Source organism: Gymnogyps californianus, chromosome 1 (genome assembly GCF_018139145.2).
Source record: "Gymnogyps californianus isolate 813 chromosome 1, ASM1813914v2, whole genome shotgun sequence".
NCBI classification, from domain to species: Eukaryota; Metazoa; Chordata; class Aves; order Accipitriformes; family Cathartidae; genus Gymnogyps; species Gymnogyps californianus.
The window spans coordinates 148422950-148442718 of record NC_059471.1 but is presented as its reverse complement, the minus strand read 5'-3'; the positions used below and the strand labels follow the sequence as shown (position 1 = coordinate 148442718).

Here is a 19769-nt window from a genome sequence, read left to right as displayed (position 1 = left end):
TCACTTGAACATTGCATTCCAGCCCTGCACTAAAAAGTCTCTTTCCCCCCCCCCAAAAAAAAACAAAAAACAAACCACTCAGAGGCCACAAGGAACTGATCTCTCAATTGAAATGGATGAAAAAAATAACTGTTCTGGAATGGCTTGTATCTAGGACATTAGACAAAATAGAAAAATAAATTACATCCTGATGTCCCCTTAGTGGCCTATGTTTGAGAAGAGGTCTTGTGAAGGCAGGATTTTCTTTTAGTAGCGCTTCAGTTTCTTAAATTCATAAATAGCCCGTATAGCCCTTGTGCTGTTTGAAAACTGGAACTTGTTTTGCAGGATTTTAGGCTCTGCCTGGGCTATTTGAAAGACAGTGAATATGAGGCCACAAAGCCCAGCTGCCAAAAGATACTTGGAGAGATATATATTTGTGTGCGTGCATGTATATCCATCTCCCTATGTGTTTATACTTATTGTATTTAACTTAAATTTCCTCCTGAACCAGTGAGGTAAACCTCAGCCCTGTGCTTTCGTTTATTTTTTGTGCTGGTGAGAGGTGCTGGCTGGCCTGATGGCCCTTGAGACAGGAGACCTCCACTTATCCATAGCGTAACTACGACACAGGGAGTAGCAGGACGGAGATCTCCCTTGGTGACGTCTTGTGACCCTGCCCAGTAGGGAAGCATCTTTAAGTGGGTGAGGCTGATTCATTCTTTATTTCTAGTTGCACTGGATGTAAAAAAGATAGAGTGTAAAAAGCTCCATTGAAGCCCAAGCATGGAAGAGAGAAAGGCTCACACTGACATGCAGACACTTGGATGCCAGATGAGGTAAAGCAACTGAAATTTTGCCACTGATCTCTGAGGCTGGGAGCTACATTTTTAGCTTCCAGAACTGCTTCCTGAGACAAATCTGTTTCAGATATGGAAAGGCAATCTTAATCCTAAATTGCTGTTTGCTTTTTGTTTCTTGGGACTTTTGTCTCCCATGTGCTTCACTACTTTTTCAGAGTGCCTCTGTGCCAGCAAAAAGGAAAATGCAATAATGCCAGCGTGCCCACTTTTTTCCTTACACGGCTCCTTGAAAAGAAAGATAGTCCTGTATCCAGAGCTGGAATGTTTTCCATAAGGATAAACTCGTGACGAAAATTTAACTCCCAGCTCCAACACATGAAACACAACTCAGGACTTTCAGAGGCATTGGCTCACTACCAAATGTAAGTATACTTTCACAAGCATAGCAAAAGCATACCCTTGCTGACATGCTAACCCCCTTCTGTCATATTTTGAGTTCCTGCTTTGGGGACTGATGATACTAGAATACCTATATAAAGTGGCTGCAAGAATATTTTTTAACACAGACACAACCTATTTTTTTTCCTGACCTTGTTCTTAGAAATGACTGTATTACTTCTGCAGACATATTCCAGAAAAAAAGCAGCCCAAAGCAGACTCCAGGCATGGAAATATCCAGCCTGAATAGTTAAATCTAAGCAATATCCTAAGAAACTTAGAGGGGCCCTGGTACTACCCTACTACTATTTAAGGCTATGTTAAATAGTGTTGCTTCCAGCTCCACCTGTCAGACTGAAAACTGAGGTTTAGCCTGACAGATGACGCTCACCCTTGTCAGAGAAAGAAATGCAGGAGCCGCGCTGACTTCACTTACACAACTCAGCATTTTGAGGCAGCACAGCTAAATAGTTCCTCTTATTGAACCTGTGACCCTGATGCTTTGTGCGCTAGTAACTAGCATTGTCTCCCCATTATTTTAAGTGCCAAAGCTCTCAACAAACCACCTCTTTTCTCACTGCTCTGAGCAGTCTGGGCCAGGCTCATCTAGAAGTACCACATCGCGTTGAACAGAAAAATACTGCAACTGTGGGCATGTCCTTGCTGTCCTGTGATAAGAAGCACTCTGCTAGGTGCTTGTATCTAGGAGATGAAGCCAGCAGGTTGTGGTAAGTCTGTATTTGTGCGACTGAAAAATCTAACATGCTGATAGTGGCAGTTTAAACCACGCAAACAGCAGGAAGAGAGTCCTTGGTCCAAGAAGTCAGGGTCTAGACTGAACTGGAGAGGTCTGGGTTGGACTCCAGGCACAGCTACCACCTTGGTATCAGTTACTTCATGTCTTTGCCCAGTGCCTGTCCTTAGTATGTGAAATATGTGCTACTGCAAGGGTACGTTAGTGTTGCGCTACTTGCAGTCTATTGCTGTTGCAAGGCAGGGATGGAAAAGAAGTCTGAACTATAACTTTTTCAGATGACGAGCTTTTAGAGAATTTGTAGGAAGTGCTCCAAATTCTGAATGCAAAACAATGCAGCACCTATGATTGAGGAAATAGCACACCACACTTCTCCTGGGGTCTATAGTTTTGCCCTTACAATGCTTGCTTTTAAATGGTACTTTGTCTTTCAATTCATTATACTACTTTCTGAGAGAGTCTGCTAGCACTGGGTGTGGGGACACCCCAGACTCCTGCTTTCCTCCCTGGGAAGTGCCACAGGGGGACAGTGGGCACGGTCCATGGAATGACGGACCCTGCTCTCCACAGACCTGCTCCAAAGCCCACAGGAGTAAACACATGCTTTTCTATTGATTTCCACAGTCTTTGGATTGATCTCCAGATGTCTGTCAATACTTCTTAATTGTGGAAATATTGCTATGGAAACTAAGTAATGATGGCAATTCAAAAGAGACCGAAACCAGTATTTTTCTGGAGGGGGGAAAGAAAAGTCTCACTGTAAATCACTGCAGATTCTCCTTGATCAGTTCTGTTCAAGTCCCTGGAGGGGCTAAGGCTGAGGAAACCTGCTCTTGATCGAGAGATTAAAAAAAAAATCCCAAAACATCTACTTTCTCACCCTTCCCTCAGTGAGTGTTTTGAAACGTCCACTTTTCAAATCTCCCAGAGCTGTCTCTGAATAAGGAGAACCTCCTTTAAACTGAGACCTCTCTAGCAGATTATCACCTCTAAGGACAAGAAAACAGTGCAGAAGTAGTGGCATCAACAAGCTGCAATTCAGATTGTTTGAAATCAAATATTACCTATATATCAACCTCCTTCCGTCTGTGAGGGCCACAGCATTTGTTCAGGGCACTGTATGAGGTTATTTAGTCTAGCATTTGGTGGAGTCTTGAATTAATTTAACTAATAATCTTTAATTTCCCATAACTAATGTTCTTCAGCTTTGCAAATAATCCAGTGAAATTTCCATCTAGTTTTGAAGAGTTGTAACTAAAGCTCACCTTTCTGTGACTTTGCTTTTTCATCTTCCAAGAGTGTTAACTTAGATTTTCTTTCTAAAACTGTCTGCTTCTAGATTTCCCCCCTGAGATGTGCAGGATCTCCTCTGTGCAAGCTCTTAGTTTCTTTGCCAGTGTGTTTTCAAATCTTACACCCTGGTCAGAAGTAAAAATATTCATGTTAGCAAGAGTCAGCAGAAAGCTCTGTATTTTTGTTCTGATCTTCATGTGAATTTACAGAAGAAATTGCATCTGTATTCTGCTATTCCACATGCTCCTGTTAATCCCTAGTCTTGCAAATAAGCCACTGCTGCACAAACTGTGCTGTTCATTTTAATGAGTTCAAATGCATGAAATTTGCAAGTTCTCATTAACACCCCTGTAGCACAGTCCAAACATTGACTTAGCTAATGCTTTCAATTTAGTGCCATAAAGTTATATGTATTTCTTTTATTTAACAGAAAGTTACATAAATTTGTTTTTTTCTTAAATACTATAAAGAGATTTCATAACTGTATTATGAAAATAATTTGTCTTATAAAATGAAGATGGGGCTCCATGTGGTTAGACAGCATGTAGGAATAATCAGATATATAGAATGCAAACTCTACTAAGAGAAAGGAAAGTTCAAGTGGCCGAGAAGAGAGGATCATGACTATAGAAGTGATTTAGCTCAAGGGAAAAAAAAAAAAAAGGCTACTAAGCACCAGGGAAAAATTCTTAATTTAATATACTCATGGTCAACAAGATCATATTTTTCAAGTCAGGAAGGGTCACCGCAGTCATCTACTCTGACCCCCTTGCAGTGAAGGACATAAAATGCTTGTCACTGGGGAAATTATTTACTGAGTAATAAAATCCTAGGAGGTTCATGAGTTACTAAAATTGGACAAGGTCTGCACTGCTGAGACTACTGCTAGAGAACCCTGCACTGACTCCCTAAGAGTAGAGATAGTCCACACATATATCTCACGTTACTGCCATTCAGTTTCTCCAGGATCATTTAATATTGAAGTATGGTGGCAAATGCACTACCTGTGTGACGATATTTAGGCAACAATGTTCTCTTTCAAATGTGTGAGTTGAGGGAGCTGCTGTGACTTGGCTTCTGGAGATATAGATGGCATAAGTCCTCCTACAGTAAGGTGGTAAATAACACTTGGTTTACTTCATCTGTGCACCAGAAAGCTTCAGGATAGTACGATTTTTTTTGGAAGCAGTGGCTATGATGTGCTGAGGTAACAAAATTCTGTGAACGCATCCCAGTACTTCACCAAAGTCCTTGAGTGATATGAGGAGCTCACACATTAGTATCATTGCCTTCACGGCACACTACTGTGCTGTGCTAAAAGGTGTTCCAACCCATAAGGCTTTTTCAGTAATGGCTATCCCTCATGTGAGGGGTACAGGGATACACTGAAGACAGAACAGTCATTAGGCATTATACACGAGACAGTCCTCATTCCCATAGTGACCTAGTGGCTCCATGCATTCATGCACTTCTAGCCCGTTTTCGTGGGGGATTTTTTGAGTGTGGGGTCTGGGGTTTGTTTTGTTTTTTTTTAGAATAGCTGAAAGCCAGCAGCCCAGGCACTTTGCTTCCAGGAATCAAACTTGGATCTATTGGGTCTTGTGCCACCACTTTTACTGGGATACTGGCCTTGTTCCTCAGAAAGCCTGCAATCCAACAGGGAACTAGAGATTGTCACTCTGTGCTCTAAGCTTCAGGCAGATAAGTTTTTCTAGAGGGCAATATTCAGACTAAAAAGCCAAAAACTAAACATTCATTTTGTTCTCCAAATACAAGAGCAACATTATTAAGACCATCCCTAAGACTCTTCAGAAACTGTAGAGGTGTAACTGGATTATGCCTTACAAAAAAGACCCATGTGCAAAACTACTCCCACTGGTTTAGTACTCTGGGAGGCACACCGAGCATCCTATGTTCGTGACTGCCCTGGAAACTTTTTTCCTGAGCAGAATAGTTTGGGATCTGAGAGCACTTTTGCAATCAGCAGGTTCAAAGTGTTCTGAAATGTCATATGAAATACATCTTTAGAATGTCACAGGAGTTTAGAGCCCTGACTTCTTAAGAGTCACCTATTAAAGTGAACAGAGAAGTCCTGGAATTGCACAATGATTTAGTACTTTTAACACATGATGTCAGTCTGCCCACGCCTGAAATTAAAGACTTTTTTCCATCCGCTATGTCTTGTTATCCACAAAACACAGAAACATTTTAACCTTCACCAAGAGCAACGATATTAATGGGAATGAACAGAAAATGACAGTGCACAATCAAGCTTCAAGGTGTTTTAACCATGAACATGTTTCCCTAAGCCGTGTTCCAACTCCTGCTGTTGATCACTGTATTTTCCCTGCCTTTTTGAACATGAATGTCAGCTGCCTCCTGTACAGAAATCAGAGGTAGGATCTAAGGTGGCAATGTACTGTTTTAACTTGGCTGTGAAGGTCATTCTTTTCTGTTGAGTTCCCTGCTTCTATTTGCAGCCAGTCCCTGTCCACGCTGCAGCACTGGGAACAAAAAGTAATACTTGCAGCACTCTGATGTGCAACAAAGTTCCTCAGACTTGACGGTATTAAAATTTTCACAGCTTACTAGAAAGTATCGTTCAGTAAATGTTTGGCAATTGAAGAAATGCTACAAAATGAGCCAGGCAAAATTATTTTAGGTGATTAAAAAGTCTTTTAGGTACAGACCTAATGTGAGGTGAGATGTATGATACTGAACATGAAATTAGTCCTAATGATACTGAAGCTTTGTTCAGCTGGGTCTAGAGATCTCCTGCAGGCAAATTATGATACTTTTCATACCTCTAAGGCGCTAAAACTTAAGTTGCTCTAGGGTCATTCTGCATTTTCCAACATCTGTCTCTTGCCTCATCTTCAAAGGGATGCCAAGCTAGCCTGTGCCAGAGCTGATGCTTATTGTACCATGCAGATCAGTAACTGCCCATGATTTTACAGATCAATATACATCATAGGTGCTATAACTGCTTAGGAAATAGGCAACTTTACTGAGGTTTTGGCATGAAAATAAAACAGGAGAATGAAATTTCTATATAATTTGGTGGTTTATTCTGCAGAGGGGGACTAGGAAAACAGAACAGGCAAAGCTCCTTTCTTAGCTTAGAATTCAATGTGTCTGCCTTTTCAAGCAGGAAAGAATGGAAATAGTGCATGATCTTTTCCTTGGAGCCCTAGAAGTCTGCAGAGCTATACATAAGACTTGTCCAAACTATACAAGTATTTCTTATAGTACAGGCTGCCAAACTCCTCACAACATACACTAAGCACTACGTGAATTTCTACTGGTTTCTACCATAGTGGTGCTGAGTCAAAGCTCAGGTGCCTCTTTCACGCTAGATCCTAAATAGAAAATTAATGAAGAAAACAGTCATACCGAGTATGTTTAAAATACAGGTAGTTTTTTTTCATGGGACAGGCTTGGTTGTTTCAGATGCCAGGTCAGAAACTGCAAACAAAAATCCCCAAGAAATTACCAAAGTGATATTGAGGATGCATGGTGGGGGGTGGTGAGAAATAGACTGGTTTAATTACACTGAACACTAATGAAAGAGTATTCTTGCATGAGATGTACTTATTTGATATTACCATGGGGCACTGAAGATTAATTAAAGGCAAGATCTTGATTTCTTGCCTCAGCCAGTGCTTGCTTTTATTTCATTGAGACAGTATCTGTTATACAAGGAGAAGGGTGGTCAGCTGGTGCTTCCAGGACAGGTCTGCCTCTCCCTTCCAATGGGTCTGAACCATCCAGTCTGGTCAGTCACTTCCTTTCAAGCAAAAAATGAGCCTGGATTGCTTTTTGGTCACTTACTTTTGCGTTATTTACTTTTCATGTCTTACCAATACAGCTCATTAATGAATCCTTCCTCCATTGACACTTAATGGGGAGAATTTTGATTTAAATTTTTCACTTATCAAATCTCAAAAGCATGGGTTTCTTTCTGCTCAGTTTGGATTGTGTTCCATCTATGGCCAGCCTATGTTCACTAGCCTCTAGCTGGGTTATTCACAGCCCTATGCCCAAGCCTATTTCTTTAGTCACAAAGTCATCAGTAGGACACAGTATATGAATATTTGATAATTAAAATACACTAAGCTGTCCCCTGGATAAAGTTGTCTCTTGCTGCCTTCAACCTTTCTGCCTGCTGCTCTTCAGAGGCAGGTTGTGTTCTTTCAGGATTGTACATCTTTATGGGAAAATTGCTGTGCTCCCTGTTCTTGTCATTTGATCAGCAAGGTAAACATAAATAAACGGAAGGAGTGGATATAAGGGCCACATTTGCAGTTGCACTTGCTAGGATGTGAATTACAAGAGCTCTCAGTCCTCCTGCTTTAGTGAGTTTGCTGACTGTTGTCAGGAAACAAGGCAAATTTCTCAGCTCCCTCTTGCAGTAAGAGGAAAGGTGATTGTGTGCACAGCACAGCGGTGGGAGGTGGGCAGCCCACTTCACACTCCTGGCTTTGTAAAGAAGCTTGTTTGGCCAGATCCTCAGCTAGGGTAAGCAGGCACCCACTGCCAGAACAGGTACAAGACCACATGTTACTGCAGGAGACCTTTCTAAATACATACATAAATAAGGACACTGATATTCCTCTCTACTCTTTGGTAATCTCATGACCTTACTGTGCTCCCTGTAGATAAAGGTCAAGTTTTCTTAATTGGAGATAAATTTCCTGAAACTGTGCCTGGCAATAGATCTAACAGACATGGACTTGTGGGACAAACTCATGCTGTGGATCACTATTAAATTATTTCATGTTGGAATTCAGCCTGGAGCAGAACCAGCTCCAGCATATGTAACCACAAGCATCCAGTTGGGTTAAGCAGTAGTGCTTGGCGTCACAGATTCTGCCACTGAAGTTGGTTAACACAAGGTGTTTGTTTTGGCACTCATACTCCCATGCCCCACGTTTTGCAGAGTGTGGGGTTTGGGGGTTTTTTTGTTTGTGTTTTTTTTCTGCTCCCCATGGGTCTAATACTGCATTCTTCTGTGGTGACTCTCCAATACATTTCTATTTATTCTGCAGCCCTATTTCAGTGAAGAAATAAATAGCCCACTCTGATTTTTTGGCTTCTACATTCTTTCTTGCACTTTCCTGATCTGAATGTCAGAGTTGAAGTTCTCACTTGTAAAGCTCCTCAAGGGCACAGGTCAATTGCTGGGTAGGTCAGGAAAAGATCATGGTCAACAGCTCTGTATAACTGGCTTCCGCCGCTGTGGGGAGTGGGATTTTTGTTTCCCATGGCAGGCACAGAGATAAGGCACTGACAAAAGCAGCCCTCTAGAGTAGGGTTGTGCAAATCTATGATAGATTATATTATGGTTATACTAAGAGTTGGATGGCAAATATAGCCACCTGAAAGGGAGAAAGAAGGTAAAGACAAGCTCCTTTTATGCTTGTGGTCCTGTGAGTCAAAATGAAATTAAGTCCTACTGGGTAAGTAGTGAAAGATAGGATTGCCAAATATGTTTTTAATGAAAATAAATGTTATTTCAATGCTTTATTTTGCTGTCAATAATTAATGGCAGTGGATGAGTCATAAAGGGTCATAAGGATCCCGCAGTGCCTATAGGGGTTGGGGCTCAGACGCTGGGTAACTACTGCCTGCCTGGGAGCCATCTGCAGGCTGGATCTTGGCAGCCCTGGCCCTGAGGAGAAATCATGGAAAGAAGCTTTGGCAATGCCCAAGCCACAGTTCCCTTGGTGACTTGAGACTATCAGGCTCCTCCTTCCTTCACCTCAATTTCCATATTGGCCACTTGAGGATAGTCATAGTGGCGTGCCTTGCAGGAGGGTCATGGTGGTGGCCCTTGTTCCCACAGCTCTTTGGAAAGCTTGAGTGCTGTTCAAGTGCTAAAGAAATTCCCTCCCTGGGAGAGTATATCCTGTACACTCTCCAGTTGCATCCTTCCAGCTTGAAAACTTTTCAAGCCACTTATCTAAACAGTTCCCACACGGTAATGCATCGCTGCCCCAGGCCTCTGCTTTTGCTTGTCTGCAGCTTCCTTTCTGCTGACCCCTGAGCAGCAGCAGCAAAACAACCTGTGAATGTCAGGAGCTTCATGTGCTTTCAAAACCAGGCTTGATGTTTTCAACATATTTTCTCATTTTTCCTGTGCGCAGACTACTGTCTAACATTTCTGGAAAGGCAGCTGGAGAGTCCAGCCAATTTCTATGGCATTTTAAAGCTGCACATATGTTTAATATATCTACTACTTCCTTCCCCAGGGCTTCATGCTTCTCTTGCCATTCATCTTTTCATACTGTATGCACAGAATATGAGTTATCTACGGCGTCACTACCATAATATATGGCGTTTCCCAACACCTACATGGCAAATCCATTAGAAACTGTAACAGCTGCAGACTAACTCCAGCAGCGTGAATGCTCTACCTGGTGGGAAACAATCATAAAAAGTACTTTTCCCATTCAGAATTATGAAAAGGCAATAGAAACAGATGCACCTCCCTTCTGTTATTTTTCTGACTCCAGGAAGAGGTAGGAGTCAATGAAATCGAGGGAGCTGGTTTAATCTGAAGTGAACGGAAAGAAATACTAGTTCAAACAGCAGGCCAGGTCGAGAGCTGGTGAGGTGGGAATCCCATAACCAGTACAGTGGCAATGGGGAGAGCTCCCGGCAGTGCCCCGCAAACTATGTGTGGAAAGGGAAGGAAAGTCGAGGGGTGCCTTCTCCCAAAGTTGTAACTCTGCCTCTGCAGCAGCGGGTATAATAAAAGACTGTCAGTAATGCTGAGCAAACACAGACTTGGAATAAAAGCAGCAATGGATGAGGATGCCGTAGTTTCCTTGCCCACTGCTATCTTATAGCAATTCTTCCACTCTCCTGCTCACCACAGTGTTGGGAGTGCCTGCCAGGTGTGAGGTGAGAGGCTACAAACACCTTCAGTCAACAGCAGCTAATGACAGCCCTGTAACCACAGCTCAGCTGAAGCCTAAAGCATTTCGTTGATCCTCCTACTTTAAGGCGGTGTTAGTTTTTCATATACTTACATATTTATTTTTGGGTGCTGTAAATGTAAAAGGCGTAAGGGTGGCACAAAGATAAATGCAGAAAAAGTAAGTTTGCTTGGGAAATACAGGCATAACTTGTTTCTCCTGCTCTGCTACAAAGCCAAAATAGGTGAATTTACCCACTTCTATGACCAAGGCTAGCTATGCAAAGATATACACTGCTTCCCTTTTTAACCTGTGCGAAGCTGGCTTCACACAATGACTGTCTGGAGCAGTCAATGCTTGGAGCATCCTCAAAGTCCAAGCCAGGGAATGGTTTCCGGGACAGTAGGAACCACTTCAGAGTGGCTGTTCTTTGGCACATCACATCACTGCCGCCAGGTCAGCTCATCTGGAACTTGTGCACTGAGCCTTTAATGATGCGCTGACAGTGTGGGCAAAGAGTAAAAAAGGAGCTGGAGATGAGAAACAGAGATGGGAGGAAGCACTAAGTGACGAGGCTGAGAAGGCAACTGTAAATACAAAGTTTTCATGTAAAGTACAAAGCAGAAGTGATTCCACCATAGGCAGACTTTAGGAAACATGTACTAAACTGGCAAGGGGAAAGGGAAGGGTGACAGCTGAGAAGAAACGAAGCAAAAAAGTATATGCAAGGCAAGGGGTAGGCAGGGACTCCAGATACCAGGGAGGTAAAGAAGAATTTTGTGGAAGAATAAAAATCTCGGCATTTCTGAAAGGACCCATTAGGGTCAGCAGCCTGAGAGATACCAGTGCATTCAGTGACCTGGTGGGGAACAGCAGACTGACCAAAACACTGCAAGGCTTCGTGGTAAGCTGGCGAAGGATTCCTGGAACTCCACCAGGAAGCTTTTCGGTTGTCTTTTGCAATGACTACAGGAGACAGAAGTGGGCAGGATGGCTATCTTATCGAGGCATGAGCTGCAGGGGGTGACTGGGCGCAGGCCTAGAGAAAAATCTGTGCTGCACACATAAATCTTGAAACTTGACATTCCTTCCCTGGTAATCAAACAGCAGGCTATATTTAGCACAACCTAAACAGAAACAAAGAACAGCAGGACTAGTCTTAGCTCTAACAGCTGCCACCAGCTGCTCAGAGGGGATGCAGGTAGAGACGATGTCAGATGTAGTTAAATGAGATGGAACAGGGAAGGCAGCTATGCTTGAATGAACAATGTTGGCGTTTGGTTAGAGAAATTCTGCGTTTTATTATTTCATGGTTAGCCAGAAGGAAGATCAAATGTTGAGCAGAGCATGAATACTTTCTACACCAAGGGCAAGGCAATAGTGAACCATGGACAAGCAAATAAGCAGAGGAAAGGGAGGAGGTAACAACAGATACAAGTAGACCATCTTGCCACAAAGAGTAAACGCTTGTGTGTCTAGCCCAAGTTCTTGGTGTTCCCTCTCTTCAGTTTTAGCATAACAAGAATCAACAAATGCAGTTTTGAGAAAGTCCAAGGAAGACTGGTTGTCACACAGCTGCTGACTAAAGCTTGTATCTGTGTGGTAAGGCCAGTGGGGCTTTTCCAAGCAGCACGCTGAGGGTGCTGATCTCAGTAGGGCCCTGCACTTGGTTAATGTACACCCTGCCTGGACCCAAAACTGCACATGTTGAGGCCACTGCAACAGCAGCCCCTCTCCTTGCCGCCATGGCAAGGACTCTCAGGGCCACATATTCATGGGTGACAGCGACTTATATCATGGATCCATGAACCCAGGGCTCACCCTCTGTATAGGCATCAGCATCATCCACTGGACAGGAGTGTGGAAAGGTCATGTTAATGCAACTGGTTGCTTGCAATGTTACCTGCTCCAGGGGGACATATTTGCATGCTTGCTGGGGCAGAAATCATCACAAAACCTAACCGAGTGACCTAATTACTGTTACATTTCTACTAGTACATATACACATACATGCACAGTACCTTCAGTGAACCTGTACCTGGTTGAAAAGTGTAAAACCAGGGGATGTAAAAAGTGGGATTGTTTAATGAGTACTTTACCAGCGAAATATTAGGGGACAATTAATATAGTGGGTGTTAAACTTGATCACTGAATAATCGCTTAAGCATCTGGTTGTCATTGCCATTTTTAAGAACAAAGGAAAAAAAAAAGGCAATTGATCTACTCCACGAGTGTAAAAAAACCAACCAAACAACAACAACAAAAAAACCAACAGAAAATCCACAGTATCCTTCCACCCACATTTCTGGATTTCAGAGGCACCTTATTACAGTAATCCTCCCTAGATACATCAGTTGGTATAGCATGGACTTTGAAGCTTTTGTGGTAGCTTTCCCTGCCTTACTAGCAGACCTGTGAGCTTGATGACGAATCACTCCTTAATAACTCATGTTTCCTCCCCAAAAGTCCCTGAAATGAAACTAGTGGGGGAAAGCATATGAGCAGGGATTTGTGAAGTAGAAAATCACTTTGAAATGGGCTTCCTTCCCAGTAACCCGTATGTTTTTTTGAAGGGGAGGGAGGGGGGTGGGTGGCGCTGAATTCAGTTCTATTCCCCACATGCCCAGACCTTGCAATTGGGAAGTGATCCCTGGTAGTGTATTTCAGACATATCCCCGAATAATGAAAACAAAACACAGATTTGTTGTAGGCCTCTCTGGCTTGGCTGTTGCTTGAATTTGTTCTGTAGGAACTTTCAAATCCAGATATCTTTCTCCCAAGTATGTTCCCCCATCCTGGGTTAGACAGGGAAAATAGCGTAAGCCAACAGATACAATTCTACATCTACTCAGGACTTTCCCAACTGTGACACTAAAATGACTGAAGTTGGTGACATCTTCATTTCTGAGATGGGACATGCTCTTTGCAGGATGATATTTACTGATGCCACTATCGATCACCCTTTTGCCCGAACACAAGCATCTGAGCTATTGCTGGATCAAAAGGTGGTAACAGCCCTGTGTCTCATGTACCTGATTGTATAAGAAAATGATTTGCATAGCTGCTTAGAAGCAGACGCATATTTACTGGGGGGAGCCTGTGGGAGCTTTAGTATCTTCCTGTCGCTTAAGCACCAGTAGAAACCACACACGGTTCCATGTCACATACTACAGCTGCAGCCGCACGGCCCAACCAGACAGGCGAGAACTGCATCTGCCCGTGGCTGGGCGCACCATACACGCTAACACAGAAACTTGGAGTATTCAGCCTGGCACATACACAGCAAAAAGGCAAGTTGGATAGCACATGCTGCAGCTGGACATTCTCTCTTTTTTGGCCAAAATATAAAGGCTCCTAAGCAGAGGTATTTTGAGCATTCATAGTCAACTGAATTATGAGTTGGAAAAGCATCAGCCATGCAGTCCTATCCAGTACATGCCCTTCTTTTCTCCTCCTGGTTCATACATTTTCACTCTTCTTTAGCTTTCTGGGCACATACTGTACCTTGTGATGACATGGAAGAACAAGGCCTTTAAGTCTTTATTAATTGTTACTACTGTATTTTTAAAAGGAATTATTTAGGAAATTCTAACTTTTGTTACCATAGGAATGAAGCTGTAGGATTCGGCAGAATTAAAATTTAAACAGCAATGTTTAAGTAATTCACTTCAACTTCAATTCTCCGCTCCCTCCAAGCTCCTCTTGGACATAAAAAGAGTTTAAAAGCCTTCTCTCCCCCTCAGTGCCGCTTGACTCTAGCCCAAATTAGGAGGTGCAGCCCTGTTATCTATAGCAGGGCTTAGCAATGTCCCTTCCCACCCACAGAGCGTCTCCTCTTCTTCCCGAGTGAAGCAGCAGCAAAGTGCTCCTTGGCTCACGCTGAGCTCCTCATCTGGTTTTTTTCAGCTAGTTTAAAGCAATGTTTATGCAACTTTTATACAATAAGAACTGGGTGAATGGAGGAGCATCCAGTCCACTGTACAAGAGCAGGTTGGGATGCTCGTTCCTGATGAGCTTGCCCAGATGAGCTGACCAGTGATTTACTACACAGTGTAATTCTGAAATAAGTGCCTTACTAGAGCACTCTTACGTGCCCCTTTCTGAGTGGTTTGCTCCTTCTTTTCTATTCGAAAGATTTAGGTTTACATTAAGTAAAAACCAAAACAGGACAGGCGAGTTGATTAGCAATTCTGCTGGCCTTCTCCAGCAGGCAGGAGGAGACAAGGCAAGGAAGGAGAACAGTAAAAAGCTGACACTCGGACTTGCTATTCCCCTCTGGTTTTTAAACCTTTGAACAATGGAAACTTGATAAGGAGCAAGAAAGTGGAGAAAAGTTTTGTTTTCCCTGGCTTTAACTCTTTTTTGAGATGCTACCACTATTCTGACTTGTGAACAATGTTCTGGTTTCCCACCTCATGTTTGGGAGAGTCTTGGATTAGTTGGAAGGGACTGCTTAGTAGAACAAGCAATCTTGCACCCCATTAAACAGATGTCTAGCATTAATGACGAGATTAGGATGTTCCTCAGCTCTCAGTAATGGTAACAGTTCTATTGACTTTCACGGTGCATGAGGGACACCTTTAATTCTCCACGTGTCCTGAAGCACAACACTTCTTTCTTCAAAGCTGCTTTGACTCACTGATCCAAAGTCCTGGTGAGGAACTGGAAGAGGAGTCTCTCCAGGATATTACAATATGTGTCTGTAACTTCACAGATGCTGTCAGGTGGTGAAGCCACTTACAGATTAAGAACCTAATGCCTGGCTCTTCCTCTGCAAATGAAGATGAGCCAAGAAAGCAAGCCAGCAACCATATTTTGGCATGACTTTCTGGCAATTACAGTGGCCTTATTTATCACCCAGCGTCTCCTTTTCTTTGCACATATCTAGTGTGCTCCAGCATTTTGCCTTGCATTCTTGCTTCTAGAGTCTGGCTTATCTTTCAGCTGTCTGGCCAAGCCTACTCTAGTAACCTATGGCCACAGGACCCTGTCTCAACAACGTATTACAAACTGGTCACAGGGATAGGGAATTACATGGCTATACTAAAAAAAGACAATATCAACACTAATCTAGCAGCGTACTTATCCGCCAACCCCAGCTATCTGGAAACTAGTTTGTGTCCAGCTCTGCTTTTAGCAAAGGTGTAACAGCACGTCCACAGCTCCCACTGTTGCTACTGTTGGCTACAGGCAAGTAGGTATTTTCAGACACCCCCCCACACACACATACACACACTTATTTCTCTGGAGTTGGCCAAGCTGTTGAAACTGGATCCTTTTATGGGAACGTACAAGAGGGGTTTTCATAAGCAAGCTGGAGATTCTGGGAGGCACAGTTGCTGCTCTCTCGAGGTAGCTGATAGCACTCTGCAGTCTCTCCATCCCCTTAAATTCACCCTGTTGTGCTGCCCACTTATTTGCGCGTTTGCTTCCACACAGATTCACATATGTGGTCACAGTCAAAAAGAGGGGACCTTAGTCATATTTTATGTAATATTTCCTTGCATCTCAAAGGCAAAAAAAAGAAGAGAGAGGAGGAGGACTCTGAAGGACTAGGATGTTTTTATTGGCTTTTCATTAAAAATGATCTCCCACCCAGTTCCAGGACTACAGGAAAACATTTTTACCATAAAATCCTAGTATAGTGAAGTCTACAAAAAGGTAAAAAAGGCTCTTGTTGATCCTATGCTAGTGAGGCATTTTAACTCGGCACTTAACTGGTAGTTTTGTATTTTTTAAATATAAGCTCTCAAATGATTAGGAATATCAGGGCGAGGGGAGTCTCTTAGTGTTTGTGTTTTCCTGCAAATACTTCAACATCCTCTTGCGTTATTTTGAACCCAGCCAAAAGACTGGGCAACCACAGAAACTATCAACTGAATGTAAGACAAACCAGAAGGAGAACCACTGAAGTTACTCGCAAAACTTGGACAGGACAGTGAAATACAAATACAAAAGAGGGGTGGGGTGAGCGCAGCAGGGGAGAAGGAACAGTTTAAACTTATCCCAGTATATTATCAGCATTCCCTCAGGTATTTTATTCAAAAAGGTAGAATTTAATCTGCATTGTCTTTGTGTAAGTGGTATAATCTCTAACAACCTCTGCCTCACATACGCCTTTTTTCCTGAAGGCTGACAGAGCTACTTCACTGACAGTGTTCTGGTAAAATACCTTCTGGGTAAATGTGCTTTTATAAACAACCCGTTCTGAAGTTAATGAAACTATAATACATTTACGGGCCAGAACCTTGGCACTTCTAATACAAAAGTTACTTTGGGGAACTGGAGCTGGTTGACAGCAGCTGAGAGTCTAGCCTAATGCTCTTACTAGTACGTCCTACCTCCTGGCTTCTCTTGTGCAGATTTCTCTAAAATAAACAGTATCTTACAATTCCCAAACTGTCACAGGAGCATGATTAGACTCACTCTCCTTATTTCCTCATCCCTGTGGTGCAAGGACATCTTAGAGTGGTCCTGGAGCTGTCAAGTTAATGCAACACCACCGAACTACCCGAGAGAGCTTGCAACCCTCGTGTTACGCTCCTTGTCTCACCGAAGGAAAGGCTGTCTGTAGAAATGGATTTTTAACATTTATGCCTCCCCCTTGTGTTTCTACCATATGAACTCACTAGACTATGTTTATTTCTCAAAAGAGCTCTCCAAATGCAAACTTTACACATCATATTTTCTTGGTTTCCTGCTAAATATGTAAATCCAAGAGAGCACTGAGAATAAAAATTATTTGAGTTGCTGAGTCTAAAATTTCCCACTGAAATCAACCAGAATTACAGCTATCACAGAAGTCATCCAATATTTAACAGAGGATCTCATCTTAGGGGATAGGGAGCATACTATAAATACCTTCATCTAGCACAAGCTATGAAGAGACAAATTAAACATTACTAATTCTGTTCCAACGGAAAAGAGGAATCTTGCCACTCACTTCATGAGAAGTGGGATTAAGTTGGGGTGAGAAGTTTGTTTTGTTGTTGGTTGTTTTGTTGTTTTTTTTTTAAAGTGATAAAAGTACTTTTATTCTGGAGAACCTGGAGAAAACAGTGTGGAAAGCAAGGAAGAGAGAACTCCTGGCCTGATCCTGACCCCCCTGACAAGAATAAGGTCACAGCTGTCTTTTTGTACAAAGTTTGTCTGCACAGAGGGAACAAAAAGTTACCTGATGACAAGCAGAATAAAAAAATCAGACAACAAACATACCTGACTTGCCCACGCCAGCTCGACCAAAGATCGCCAGCTTCACTTCTGTGCTCTTAGCCATGCTGGAAGGAACAGAGTGGCGACAAATTCACTCGATTATCAAAAGTGAAGCAGAAGAACCGTTCCCAGCTCCTGTCTTTGGCTTCACCGTGTCATTGTGACGTCAGTGCAGAGCCTGGGGAAGAACACCACGAGGATGGAGCTGTAAGGAGCCAGACTCTCCCTCAACCCCCCCTTTCTTCTTTTTTAAATAGTCATGATAATTGATGCTACATGCCCGCTTTAAACATTGCAGTAACACCACTGACACATTTGGCATTGTTTGTGCAAAATCTACCTTCAGCTTTCTAGCTCTCGCTGTTTGTTTCACGCTGGCACTGTAATGTTGCAAAACGTACTTAACAACCCAAAGTACCTGTCTCACAGGGTTCCTTATTCTTTCTTTCTCTTTCAGCTGCCAATTGCTTGTATTTACTGTATTTGCCTCAACTCCAATGAATTAGTTTTTGTAGAATGTATTTTAAAAGCCATGAGCACTCACCAATAGTGCCTGCAGATAGCTGATCTTTCCTCAAGCCCTCCAGTTCCAGAAAGGTTTCAATTACCCAGCTGCAGTTGCCTAAAAACCTCTAAGCACTTGTACCTTGCCCATTCTGCTAAACAAATCTATACCCAGTTGTTCTCTAGTGCTCCTTGTTTAAGCTTCCTCAGCTCATACATAAACATTCGGCAAAGCATGGGGTTAGAACAAGGATGCCAGAATTTCTGGTAATACACTTTTAACAGGCCACATGGGAATTATCTATATTCACAGCTTTGCTGCATGACCTTGAGCAAGTCACCTGACACTTCATCTCCTTGATTTCTCTAACCTGGACAGTAAAAAATATAACAGTACCTGTCATTGTAGAATGCTTTAAGATCTTGGGCGAAAAAATGGCAACTGTGACGATGACGATGATCCTCAGCCCTGACTAAAATATCAAAAATTCAGTCTCCCTTTAAAACAGGGGAGAACTTTATTTGTGAACACAACCTGTTATGAAGGTTTGCTGTTGTGCTGAAGTGTCCACTTTAGCCATAAATTCTAACAGTGACGTAGGAAGCTCTCTATGTTAATATTACCCGCTCTACAGCAAAATGCATTTCAAACATGTTTCTTGCAATAAAAGCCTGAGGCTTTTGCCTATAAAAAAAGCTTGTAAAAAGAAAGAGTAAAGACACCTCACATAGAGAAGGGTCCCAATTCATCTCTGACGTCCTTATGCTCCTGATTCATTTTGCCTAAGAGCAAATACCAGACCACGCTCGCTTTGCACGAACAGTTAGAAACGCAAAGTGCTTCAGGAGCTGTATCACCTAGCGAGGTGGGTGGGAGGGGGACACCGGTATTCCCCTCCCACGAAAGCTCCCGGTCGCCTGCCGGTACCTAACCCAGTGCCGCTGGGGCTGCGCGCCCGGTCAGCGGCGAGCCCTTGCCGCCGCCTGCGGCACGACCGCGCTGCCCCGCGCCGGCACCGCTCCCCGCCGCCGGGCGCTCCGCACCCCCGCCCGCCCGCCGCTCGCCGGCAGCTATATTTTACATTTCTATGTAGATATTGATTCATCACCGCCTGCCCCGTAACTTCGGGTGGGCTCTGCTCCCCGGCCGGGTCCCGGCAGGTGCCGCCCGTCCGGCGCACGGCGGCTCCCGCGGCTGCGGCACCGCTGCTCCCCGGCACACCCGGCTCCGCGCCCGCGGCCCCGCGCGCAGCGGGCACCGTGCCCCCCGCGCCGCATCTTCCCACTCACGCTCCTCCCCACGCCCCCCCACCCCCACCCCCGCTCCTCCCTTTTCCCCGCGCCCGCGGAGAAGCCCCGCGGGCGCGCACCGCGCCGCACCGCCCGCCCGGCGCTCACCTCCTTGCGCGCGGCGAGCAGCGCGGAGGGGCCGCGCTCGGCGGTGCCCGGGCTGCGCCGCGGCGCTCAGCGAGGGAGGCGCGGCCCGGCCCGGCCCGGCCCCGGGCGCGCCCGCGCTCCCGCCGGCGGCAGCGGCGCGGCCGCACAATGCGGAGAGGCCGCCCGCCCGGCGGCGGCTCCCGCAGCGCCCGCCGCCGCCGCCGCCGCCGCCGCCGCGCGGCGCTGCGGCGCCCCCTGCGGGCCGCCGGGCGCAGCACGCCCGCTCCGGCGCGGCGCGGCGCGGCGCGGCGGTGCGGGGGATGCCGGGCGCGGTCCCGCTGCGCTCCGCTGGCTCCGGCGGGTGGGCGAGGTGGCGCCGTCCCCTCGCTGTAGGGTCCTGCAAGCGTAACCCGGTGCCCGGCGTGGTCTCCGAGAGGAGCGAGCGCAGCCCTGTAATTCGGCGTGTTTGACGGTAACGCAGCCTTTAAT

General features: G+C 44.5%; 1 protein-coding gene across 2 annotated transcripts in view; it reads right to left on the bottom strand.

The window, feature by feature from the left end:
• The window catches only part of RERG (RAS like estrogen regulated growth inhibitor), a 107308-nt gene extending 87945 nt beyond the window's left edge, over positions 1-19363 (bottom strand). Inside the window, exons 1-2 of one of the 2 annotated variants that reach the window (XM_050915457.1) lie at positions 19302-19363; positions 17403-17577 (exon numbers count right to left, since the gene is read on the bottom strand). In XM_050915457.1, coding sequence (XP_050771414.1) covers positions 17403-17463 — 61 coding nt within the window. In that variant the 5' untranslated portion in view covers positions 17464-17577; positions 19302-19363. The remainder of the gene's footprint in view (positions 1-17402; positions 17578-19301) is intronic. The other variant, XM_050915458.1, reaches the window with a different exon arrangement.
• Positions 19364-19769: the final 406 nt, after the last annotated feature.